We start from the raw sequence: 12,654 nt of genomic DNA, 5'->3' as shown, positions 1-12,654 counted from the left end.
AATCTACCTGTACTAGCTACATAAAGTCAACAAAGACATCATCAATCTGTTATTTTATTCCTTGTTTCTGCATTAAACTTATGGAACAATGGACCACGTATGCAATAGGACTGATCCAAGGAATCATCGTTTGGATTTGCTGCTTTACTGTGTCATACCCAATATGCATAGGATTGAGAAAGTTTAAATTCAAATGTGACTGGTTGCATTGTTGAATTGTAGTAATTCAGACAGTCAGCTTTTATTCATGTGTTTTTTTGTTGTTGTTTGTTTGTTTGTTTTTTATTCATTTTCTGTAGAATGTATCCTGCACAAGGTCACAGGGAATCTGTAATCTATCATAGGGGACTCAGGACACAAGGTGGGGGACATGCTGGACAGGGTTTTATCTCATTTCAGATACAAATCAGACTATAACATGTCTACAGACTGGTGGAGGAAACTGGAGAACCCTGAGGAAACCCATAAAGAAGAAGAAGAAGAAGAAGAAGAAGAAGAAGAAGAAGAAGAAGAAGAAGAAGAAGAAGAAGAAGAATAGGGGGGGTGGATCCAACCCCCAAACCCTGAGATGTGAGGCAAACATCCTAACCACTAAGCCACCATGCCCCAAAGCACTGTTTATTATTCATTCATTGAGCTATGATGAATCTACAATCCAAGCCTTGGTCTTGGCCTCACTCACCTTTTTAAAAAAATTGTCTGTATTTATAGAAGTTCCTTCATTGCCTGTGAGGTTTTGCCAGTCCTGTGTACATTTCTGAGTATAGTTTTCATTCTTTCTGTCTTTTTTTTTTAAGCTTTATGCTTTTGTCCTCCATTTTGATTCTGTTTGCTTGATATTTGACCTATGCTTATTGCTCAATGACCATGGGCTTGTCTGCTAATGTGGATTGTTTATAAACTACGATATAATTTGCATCCGATTGCTTCTTGTGGCTATTTTCTGGAAAATGTAATAGCAATAATCAAATTTGTTCATCCTTATAATGTCTTTATTTATTTACTTACTAACATACTTATTATTTATTTCAAACATTGTGGTGCCATACATCTAGCAAAATGACAGTTTTTTTTTTCCAGTAAATTAAAAAAAATGCTGTACCTTTTCTGCAATGCACAGGGTTTAGTTTGCGTTGCAGTGGATTGTCTTGCGCTAAATTCCTGTCCTCAGTCGAGCACCAGAACTAGCGGGGGTCAAGATTTTTTTTTTACTTTGTGCCCAGTGTTTTGAAGACATTTACCTCAGAAGACGTGTTGATTCGTTGCGACTCTCCTTGAGGAGAAGTATGCCGCAAAGCATACTCTCCCGCAGAGTGAGGAAGAGGTGGACAGAAGTGTCCAATGGAATTATGAGATTTGCACTTAAGCTATTTTCAAGACTTTAGATTGGTTAATAACTTGTAAAAATAACAGACCCACATGGGGACTGACCAATAGCATCGATATGTGGAAAAAATATGAAATTGACAAAATTTGGAGATACAAGGTTTGTGCCTGACAGCGACGATATATAGTTTTTTTTTTTTTCAGAATTTGAGTTTATTTGGATTCATCAATTTCAACTGAATTAAATTCTACAAATTCACTGAAATTCCCTCAAAAAATTCCCACCCCTGGATAAAGGGGTGTATTTATAACAGTTCCTACCAACTGAGCCAGAAGTGTACTTTTCTTAGACGTTATTTATTATTTTATTTATTGTTCTCTAAAGTGGGATGATAAACTTTTATTTAAATATAATGCTTCATTTCCAGAAGTGTGAAAAGGGACTCTATTTGAGCTATGTTACACCGAGATTGTAACACCGAGCCCTGGTAGACATGAAGAAGCCTACGCAAAGAACTATATATGCTCTCTATACATGCCCTCTATACAGGAAATAAACGCCTCTTCATTCAGCTGGTGAGTCAAGATTGTCTCCGGTTTCCTTGCACAGACCCGTGTTTCACGTACAGATGAGAGACACAAGTGTCATTTAAAAGGCAATGAATAAAACCAAGCGCTTCAGGCGAGCATAAGAAATGCATGATCTTCACTGTAAAGATATCATTATCTCATAAAACACAAATGAGGAAAGCCTTTATGACTTATAATTATTTCACCACTGGGTCCACACGGCCTAAATAAGTCATGGTTTGTGGTCTGTTGAATATAAATCTATTCTCAGACAATTCCATGACGTATATTTACAGCTGTGGGCTTCATGCATATTGCAACTGACACACGAATCACATGAATCGGCTTTGATTACTACGTTATGGTTGAAATGACAATAAAAGCTTCTTGACTTCTTGACTTGATATCAGATCGGTTAGCGAAAGAGTTCCAAGTGCAGTTAATTAGCATGACCAGAAATGATCTCGGAAATGTCTGAAATGCCTGAAATAATGTCATTTATGTCATTGGTTATTATTTCAGAGAATCATTAGGATTTCAGTATTTACCGTCTCATCTAATTATTGAAAGATGTATATTCAAAGACTTTAGCTTATCGAGTTAAGCTGGAAGTTGGAGAAGAAGGAAATTTATGCCTGATTTATTGCAAACAATATTTAACAGTGGAATAACCAAATCATGTTTGATTTCCAGGTAAAACGGTTTCTGGAAAAATGTATCAACAGAAGATTTGTAGACAGCTAAAATACATCACTGTCTGAATTAGATCCCGCTTACATCATTATTATTTTTATTTTTTATTATTTGTTTTTCGTTGCATCCTCAAAGACTGGCTTTGATTGATTATCTGGCCATCTATACATCCATTTTATCCATTCATTTTCTATACCGCTTATCCTACACAGGGTCAAGGAGAACCTGAAGTCTAGGGGTACTTGTATACAGGGTACAAGGCACCCTTCTAACAAAACCCAGCAAACAACTTTGGTATACCAGCAGTTACTTAGCTACTTTAAAGTTTGGAAGACTTCCGATGCATTATTGAATATAATAGAAAATGCCTTGCCAAACACAAAGACAAATGTGAGTACATTAACATGTAGAATATATTGATACCAGGCTGGAAAAAATTAACACTTGACCAAAGAACCTTAGCCAGACAGTCCATGCAAGGTATGTATCGTCCTGCGGTGAACGTCCTCACTCACGGAACACCAAAAGTCCAAAATAAAGGAAGCAAAATGCACACTGCTGAACATTAGGAAAGCTCAACCAACAACCAAGATCCCCAGTTGGCTCGTGGAACTGGATGAGCAATCGATTCCAAAGCACATGGAAAGATTGGAAAACAGGGCTTCCTGTTTTGAAGTGCCCTGAAATCAAAATTAAAGTTCCTTTCACCCCTCTAAAAAGTTTGTACCCCATATAAAAAAGTCAAATGAAACCACAAATCACAAGAGAATAAAACAATGAAAGGATCATTGAAAGACATAATAACTCAACCGAATTCTTCCGATTATAAATGACAGAGAACATCAATTAGTGCCTGAAACCAATTGAATTGTAAACACACTTTTCCACAAATTTTGTGGCCCTAATATTGTGGCGTCACACCCCGCACAGGGTGCCAATCCACCCACACACAGTTGCACACCCATTCACACACTACAGATAACTTAGAGAGGCCAATCAACCTACAAGACATGTCTTTTGACTGTGGGAGGAAACCAGAGTACAATGAAACAAGATGTAGGACATGCGAGTGAAGGGCAGAGTTGGGAATCCAACCTCTAACCTTGGTGATGTGAGGCAAAAGTAATCAGCACTAATTACCACTCACTCACTCACTCACTCACTCACTCACTCACTCACTCACTCACTTATATTCTACCGCTTATCCGAACTATCTCAGGTGTAGTCGGGCATCAAGACAGGATACACCCTGGACGGAGTCACTAATTACCAGTGAATTCCAATTATAAATGTTGGATCAGGAAGGCATTGCTAGTCATTGTGGAATCGTCAGTCTGCCACCAAGTAATTTTGTGGTTAATATGGTTAACATTTCAGTTTTTTTCTACACAATCATGGTAAACAAACTGAATTATCATCCCTGAAGGATTGACAGGGTGCCATGGATTGGAAGGAATTCAGTAACAGACAGGGATCAGTGGTTTGTCAGTCTGATTTGCAACAAGAAAACACCCGGGGTTACAAGGAGATCAATGTTTGACCCCCTGGGGTCACTTAAGAATCTGTGATTGGCCCCCTGAGGTCACCCACAGCACAATGCTTGGCTCTCTTTTCTACTCAAAGTACATGATCTCTCCAAATCACACACATTTCCTGACATTGCTATGTAGATAATGTCCAGATATGACAAGTATGTGATTTTTTTTTTTCCATAAGATACAATCTATGTCAAGGCACATTGAAGGTTTTTGTTGATTCGGTACCCCAATACCTTACTAGGTCACCATATGTGTATATGTACAAAAAGTTATTTATATTGTTGTTTATTATTATTATTATTTCACAGGATTTTGACACCTGGGATGCATCACCAAGAAACCTTGGTAACATCGCTTTTCTAGTACAGCGTGGCTTTTTACAAAACTCCGCAGAACTTTCTCCCACTCTCTAATAAACTTTTTTCTGGCACCATCTCTTCTGCTGTCACTCTCGCCCATCGAGGTGTTAAGCTGCCATGGTGTGAGAGCAAGGTGTGTAATGACTCACTGTGGCGAGCTCGTCGAACTTTCCAAAGAGCTCGTTGAGCAGCTTCACCAACTCCTGAGCCGTGCACTGTGACGCCAGGCTGGTGAAGCCCACGATGTCCGCAAACAGGATGCTGCAGGGACCGAGAGAAAAGAAAAGAGAGGAAAGTGAGAAAAGAGAAAGGAGTTTTAGATTCCAGAGCATCAATGCTTTCATTTTGAATCTTGAGGAATAGGATTACACAGCGGTATTTGCTTTGTTGATATTTGAAGGTTCGCCTGGTGATGAAGCATGTAGTCTAATAATTTCCTCTGTTGCAGGAATCATTTCCTATGGTTATTTCAGTAATGTTTACCTAAAGACATTTTACCACAACACTGAACGTTATTTAAATGTTTTATTTTACCTCCATCGTATTTATGTCACTTCACTGACTTTGAAATCTCTCTAAATGCTCTAAACACTTTCATACATCTCAACGCCCGATTAAACTATGTTCCAAATCGTGTTTTAGGATCATCTATTACTCGCCTTCCTCATATTTTTTCTATAAATCTTAAAGAGAGGTAAAAACAGCTGCGTTTTTTGTTTGTTTTCAAGCAACATAGATCTGGAATGCATTACTGTTGCATAATTCTATCCATCATTTAAAAAAGAATAAAAAAACTGGGGAAAATGTTGATTCACTTTACCATTGTACTTGTAGGTTCATGTTTATATTATTTAAGCATTTGTGATGCTCCCAATCTCTTGTTTGATGTCTCAGAGTCCCCACCTGCCCCTGATACCTCTTGGATCTCTATTTTTATGATGCTGTCATAGCTACACCAGACAGAGTCCATGCACACTCTTTACAATATACACTGATTTAAACCACACTAGCTACTAATCATGTTTTCACTCATGGGCCAGATATCACATCTGCTCACTTCATTCTTTACTGCTTTACTTTCTGCTCGGAGCTCAGGAAGTTTTTTTACACATCGTTACCTTATGGATTGTTCATCAGGGATTTAAAACTATATCCAGATTATGGAAGTGGCATACAATTGGAAGATTGTGAGTTCAAAGCCCCTGAGCAAGGCCCTTAACCCTCATTGGCTCAGTTGTTTAAAATGTAAGTCTTTCTTAATAAGGGGCATCTGCTAAATGCTGTAAATGTTAATGAAACATAACATTTTCTGAATTTCTAGAAAAGACAAGCCGTGTTAATTTTTTTATTTATTTATCTTATTTGTAATTTATAATTTCTATTAATAACATGTAGAACACACACAACATTCCCTTCTTGTTATTTTACTACTCGTTAAATGCAGAACATATAACACTCAAAAGTCTGCAGACTTAAGAATGTAGCGCTACTGATGAAGATAGTGTGATTAGCAAGAGAATAAAGAACATCACACTTTTTGGTAACAGAAGCAGCAAAAGAAAAAAGAAAAAAACCTGCTGAGGAACGTGTTATAAACAGATACAGTGCTCTGGGCAAATTGGTGTGTGAGTGGATGAGTTACAGGAAAGTCCTTATAGTTGTATCTGTATATGTTTGCATATAAATTCAGGTAATGTATCCCCTTTATAAGCATAGCAAATGAATGGGATTATTTTCCCTGATGGACAGGAAGTGGTCCAGTTTGCACCAGGAGACATCTGGAGTAACACAGGGATCAGTTTTTGGAATCCGATAGAACCTGCAAAAGGATACACCTGGGTCTTTCAGGGATCAGTGCTTGGCCCACTGGGGTCTTTCAGAGATCAGTGCTTGGCGCTCTTTTTTCTCACTCTATATAGTCTCTCTGTATCCAGTTATTTACTTCTCCTGACACTGATGTGTAGAGGACATCCAACTCATGATCAGATGTGAATTTTATTTTTCGGAATCTGATTTACAAGCAGAAACACCTTGAGTTCCACAGGGATCAGTGCTTGGACCCCTGCAGTCACCCATAGCACAGAGATTGGCCCACAAATCCAGTCCGCTTGCCAGCATGTTTTTAAAAAAACAAACAAACAAAAAAAAAACAGGAGAACCCAGATGAAACCCACAAGGAGATGTAGAAAAACACGTGAAACCCGACGTACCTGCTACAATTTGGTACCGGTCTTTATAAAAGCTCTAAAGATGCAGCCATGTTGGTAACTTTTATCATACATTACCCCCACCAAACCGACAGAAGAACATGACTGCACACTGTCACACTAGTTCTATTTATTTATTCTTTTTTCATCCTCAGCAAGATGTCTTCCTTCGCAGCCACTCTGTTTAAACTTCTAACTAGAATGTGATAAATACTGAGGGTGCATGAGAGGTTGCAGAAAATATATAGTTTTTTTATACATCACAAGGAAACGAAACTAGTTCTGTAGCAAGTAGTCAGACCTCAGCACTGTCTGTTATGTACATGGTGACTGTGAAGTGATGTGGCAGTAAAAGCAGTAGCTGAGAAGAGTGTTCAGATGTCGTGTGGTCTGTGTGTGGGCTGCTTGTTTGAGCTGTGTAACAGAACACTGCATCTTTAGAGGATCCGCTAAATGCCACTCTGTCATAACGCAGATGTCACCATGATTGGGTGCTATAAATTCAATTTGCTGTGAATATTTTAATTGGGGGGCCATCTGTGACAACATGAAAAGGGATAACGTTCATTCTTCCAAAAGTGTGTGTGTGTGTGTGTGTGTGTGTGTGTGTGTGTGTGTGTGTGTGTGTGTGTGTGTGTGTGTGTGTGTGTGTGTGTGTATATATATATATGTGTGTGTGTGTGAGAGAGAGAGAGAGAGAGAGAGAGAGAGAGAGAGATCCAAGCTGAGATGAGCTTCATTCATTCAAAAAAAAGCTTATGATGAGAATAGACATCACATTAAATAATATAAAATAAAACGATACCCATGTCTGTCGTATCTGATCGGAATCGCTATGTAGCAAAGACGACGGTTTTGAGCCAACTACTAGGATGCTGAAAAGCACAAAGCATAATGTAGGAATAAAATCACTAACTGTCGAGCAGTTAGAGCAACTATACCCAGTTGTTAAAATGCACTTGTTTTACCAGCTTATTGACAGTGACCTTTATGGCAGATGCTTCACGTCAGTAAATTTGCAAATAATATGAAATAAATTTATAAATAAATATAAATAAATTTGCAAATAAATGTTGAAATTTAATGTTGTCATTTGTGGCATTTCTTTAACATTTATTGAAGGAGTCTCCAGTGTCAGAGCATGTCAGTGCACATAAGTGAGGACAGGACTGTGGTATAAGAGTCAGAATACACATCCTTAAAGTGGTCAAGGATGATTCATTTCCTATAACACCAAAATGTTTAAGTTCTTTTTAAACAAGTCCTCTTGTTCCTTGTGTTTCTCAACCCACGACTGTTATCCTTATATTGGTGTGGTTTGATTAGAAACATGACAGGGAACAAATAAGAAAAACAATCATAATTGAAAAGTGTGAAAAAAAAAAAGTTCAGCTTGTCCAGAAACTTGTGAAACATAAAACAGAATTTCCAGAATTTGTCACTTCCTACCTGGTAACACAGTTTTTGAAGATCGCAGGAAAATCTATTCATTCATTTATTTTCTGTAATGCTTTTCCTAAACTGGGTCACCAGGAATCTGTATCCTATCCCAGGAGCCTCAGGGTAGAACCCAGGGTGCATCCTGTGTACAATTTCATCTCAGAGCACAATTACACACCCATTCCAACATTCTTTGGACTGGGGGATAGAACTGGAGTTCCCGGAGGAAACCTAGAACGTGAACGTGTATAGAACGTGAAAAATACAAACAAACAGAGGAGAGATGGGAATCAGTGGAAACCCAGAAGCAAACATTATAAACACTAAACCACTAAGCCCTGACAGGAAAATAGTTTTCTTATGATTCTTTTATTATGAACAAAAACTCACAGTGTGAAGTAAAAAGTTCTGAAAATGTTATGGAAGGAATAGGAGGCATGGTAGGTAAATCAAATGGTTACCAGCAGCTCGATCTGTAAACATGCTTATTTACCAAGCACCGATGTTGTTTACCAAGCACCCATAAAATCCAAAAAGTGTGCACCCAACAGCTGGATGGAAACAATTCCAAACATTCACCACAGCGTGGAGAAAGCATCTATCAAGTTTATGGATCCTGGCCATTGGAATGGACAGAGCAAGTTGGGGTGTCAAGACAATAATTGTCATGGTTTGACACAAGGATATAGGGGGTCTGAACAGAGCCTTCAAGTCTGGGGGCAGTGATCGTATATACATATTTTAGAGAGCAACCACAGCTGCTACAGTACTTCTCCCCTGTGTTGAACACTTTGCATAAATTTACTCTTTTATGAAGGACCTATGATATGAATTGCTTTTATTTGGATGAGAAGAGATGTTGCAGAGACTCCCATCCAGGCAAGCAACACATACTCCATGATAGTCTGAACCTGTTTCTTGTACACAACATTCTCTCCCAGGACTATCTAATTTATTGGTGACCTTTCTAAAGGCAACAAGACCCCTACTTCTGATGTGCTTATCCCATGGTAGCTTGCCATCAAATGTAAGCCTTGGGATTTCTGCCTGTTTCTTTACTGTTAGTTGACATCTTCTAAGGAAGAGACTCATTTGAGAAAAAGCTTGTTTCTGGAGCCACTCATGGCTTTGCTTTTGTTTGGTTTAAATGTTATCTTCTATTTCTCAGCCCAGACCTTCATCCTCTGTTTTTTTTTACGGATGTGGCTGGTGCAAGGCAAAATTATCATAATTTTGGAATAGTTATTTTCTACACACCTTTTCCAAGTCATCAATGAGATCTGAGCTGAGAATGGCATAGGGCCAAGGATAGAACCTTTGGGGCAGAAGCATTCATTAATGTAATGGGTGCTACACACATGGATCTTGCAAAGAGGTACTGTAGCTGCTGCTCTTGTTGAGGAGTTTGGTGTAGATCAATTTTGCTTTGTTAATATAGAACAAGTAATTATAATACACTATATCAGGTGAAATGAGAGTGTGTGTGTGCCCTGCGATGAGTTGGCACTCCGTCCAGGGTGTATCCTGCCTTGATGCCCGATGACGTCTGAGATAGGCACAGGCTCCCCATGACCTGAGGTAGTTCGGATAAGTGGTAGAAAATGAGTGAGTGAGTGAGTGAGTGAGTGAGTGAGTGAGTGAGTGAGTGAGTGAGTGAGTGAGTGAGTGAGTGAGTATATCAGGTTAAAGTGTTGGACTACTGATCAAAAAGTTCACCAAGGTGCTACTGCTTGGTCCTTAATCAAGGTCCTTAACACCTCAGTTGCTCAGTTGTATAAATAAAGTCACTCTGGATAAGGGCATCTTCCAAATGTAATAAATGTAAATGATTCCACTGCCTTACTGTTAGGACTCAGCCCGGACTTTTTCCAAGTGCATTTGTTTATGATCTTTGTCACGTGTCTGCCCTGCCTTTGTCTCCTCCTCCCGTCTCCACAAACATGTTTCCCATTGTCATTACCTTCTGTCTATTTAACTGTTCCGCGTTGCCTTGTGCAGCACGGAATCTACTGTTGTCTAGTCCTTTCTTTAGTCCGTATCATGTTTCGTGTCCTTTTGTTATGAAACCCAGTTAATTTTGCTATCCTGCATTTGGGTCCGTTTTTATCCCGTGTATGTGACACTTACTAATGATACTATTATGACAAGCCACACATTTTAACAGTTTATAGATTTAAGATTAATATTAAAGATTTAAGATTAATATTAGACTTCTATGTATATGTTGTGTTTGTATTTATTCCTAATGAACAAACATGAGGTGACTGAGGTGACTGTGGTGAGGAAAATATCCCTTAGATGGAAGAGGAAGAAACCTTGAGAGGAACCAGACTCAAAAGAGAACCTCATCCTCATTTGGGTGACACTGGAGGGTGTGATTATAAACACCGGAGAGTTTTATTATGAATAATGTCCTTTCCTTTTATACGACAAGTGTGTATTGATTAGAAGTTTGTTTTTCTCAGAGAGCACATGGAGTTGGTAACTTCTCTTTGAATGTTCGTGATCTTCAAAAGCAGAACACAACTAGAGCTGTTACAATCACTGAATGCTTCAAGGTCGGGTAGAAAAAGAGAATCAAGTGGATACGTATTCATAATACGTGACGAATTGTAGTGTGTTAGAAGACTGGTTAGATACATAGGAGCTAAACCATTTAGAGCCAAGTAGCATCAGTTTGTAATCAATTCTAAACTTAGCCAGTGTAGAGATGATAAAATTGGGGTTATATGATCATATTTTCTTGTCATGGTAAGAACTCTGGCAGTTGCATTTTAGACTAACTTTAGCCTATTTATTAAAGAAGCAGACAACCAGCTAGTTTTGCATAAAAATAGTCCAGTCTGGAGGTTGTGAATGCATGAACTAGCTTCTCAGCATCAGATAAAAATAGCTTGAAAATATTTCTAAGGTGGAAGAAGGCTGTTTTTGTAATATGGGTGATATGATTTTAAAAGACAAGTTGCTGTCTAGCATAACACCCAGGTCTTTCACTGTTGAGCTAGTAGTTACAGTGCATCCATTTAAAGGGAAGTTGAAGTGTGAGAGCTTCTGTGTTCTGGTCTTATCGGATTTTAACAATAGAAAATTACAGTTCATCCAATCTTTTATCTCTTTAACGCACTTGGTTAACCAGTTTTGATGAGATCTATAACTGGGTATCATCAGCGTAACAATGGAAACTAATCCCATGCCTTTTAATAGCATAACTACTCCCGATTAATAGCACGACACTGGAGAGAAAAGGAAAGGGCTATGTATTTTCGGAAACGCTGCTGCTACAAATCCCGCCTTCCGGTTAAGGTTTGGCTAGAATCAATCCATAGGCCTAATATACAAATGTTTAAGAGCCTGTTGTACGACAATCAGCAAAACAACTGTTGAGCCCCGCGTTAGGCGAGAGGTTTCCAGGTCGCAACAGCCAAAAAGCACCCACCTCGGTTCGTGGCCTGTGATTTCCGCTACGGCAAAGCCAGTGGGGAACCTGGCGGCCTAAGAAAAGCCTGGCCGTCCCTGGGTGGGCTTGAACCACCAACCTTTCGGTTAACAGCCGAACGCGCTAACCGATTGCGCCACAGAGACCCACCTACTCCATGTGGAAAGAAGATCGTCCGCCCTGTTGTGCCGCAACTTAGCCGTGCGTTGCCGGAGACACGGTTTGTGCAAACCAAAAGGGCGACAGGGAGGCGGGACAATACCAATTCTCGGGTTGGAAATGAAGATCAGTACGATAGCCACAGCAATCACGAAAATCTGCCAAAAATGTCCATGAAATTCCACCATTTCAGGTTTCAATCTCTTTGACTTCTAAAAATTCTACACACAAGCTGGCCTGCCCCAATCACTTCTTTAAATTTGGTGCTTAGGGTTGGTACAGACAAAATTGCTTAAGAGAGGTGGTAAAAAAAAGTGTCCTACAGTCAGTGCAACAGAGACCGTCATGTGAAGGGCGTGGTGTTTTTAAGGGGCGTCTTGGGAAAATCATGGGCGTTTTTTGCTCTTAGACTGCATCAGATCAAAGAAATCTCAGCCATCTGGGCAGTAGGTGCCCCGGTTTTGTCCAAGCGTGTGGCCCCTTTGACGTGCCTGGCTAGCTCAGTCGGTATGAGACTCTTAATCTCAGGGTCGTGGGTTCGAGCCCCACGTTGGGCGAGCGGTGCTTTTGCGGGAGCCAGGACGAGCCCAAAGGCCATCTTTACTGCCTCAGGAGGAGAAAATTATAGCAACGTAAATAAATACGACAGAAAACCATAGATGGATAAAATGCACCCTGCGGCTGAAAGTTTCTTCCAGAGATCCCTCAGCGTGGTTTTAATCGTCACTAATGACGATCCCTGAGCCTGACATCAAAGGCTCTCTGAAGACGCCTTCACATTTTGCAAGTTGGGCTGTGAGTTTAAGAGCCTGTTGTACGACAATCAGCAAAACAACTGTTGAGCCCCGCGTTAGGCGAGAGGTTTCCAGGTCGCAACAGCCAAAAAGCACCCACCTCGGTTCGTGGCCTGAGATTTCCGCTACGGC

At 39.7% G+C, this 12,654-nt stretch overlaps 1 protein-coding gene and 1 non-coding gene across 2 annotated transcripts in view; both read right to left on the bottom strand.

The window, feature by feature from the left end:
- Window positions 1-12,654, bottom strand: part of adcy1b (adenylate cyclase 1b) — a 78,879-nt gene that overhangs the window by 43,386 nt on the left and 22,839 nt on the right. The window contains exon 4 of the mRNA XM_027177064.2: window positions 4,636-4,747. Coding sequence (XP_027032865.1) covers window positions 4,636-4,747 — 112 coding nt within the window. The remainder of the gene's footprint in view (window positions 1-4,635; window positions 4,748-12,654) is intronic.
- On the bottom strand, window positions 11,642-11,715 carry trnan-guu. Its single transcript has one exon. It is a non-coding gene; the product is annotated as a tRNA-Asn (tRNA).

This window comes from Tachysurus fulvidraco, chromosome 1, assembly GCF_022655615.1.
Source record: "Tachysurus fulvidraco isolate hzauxx_2018 chromosome 1, HZAU_PFXX_2.0, whole genome shotgun sequence".
NCBI classification, from domain to species: domain Eukaryota; kingdom Metazoa; phylum Chordata; class Actinopteri; order Siluriformes; family Bagridae; genus Tachysurus; species Tachysurus fulvidraco.
Note: the sequence above shows the minus strand (reverse complement) of the source record. Positions and strands in the feature narration are given on the sequence as shown.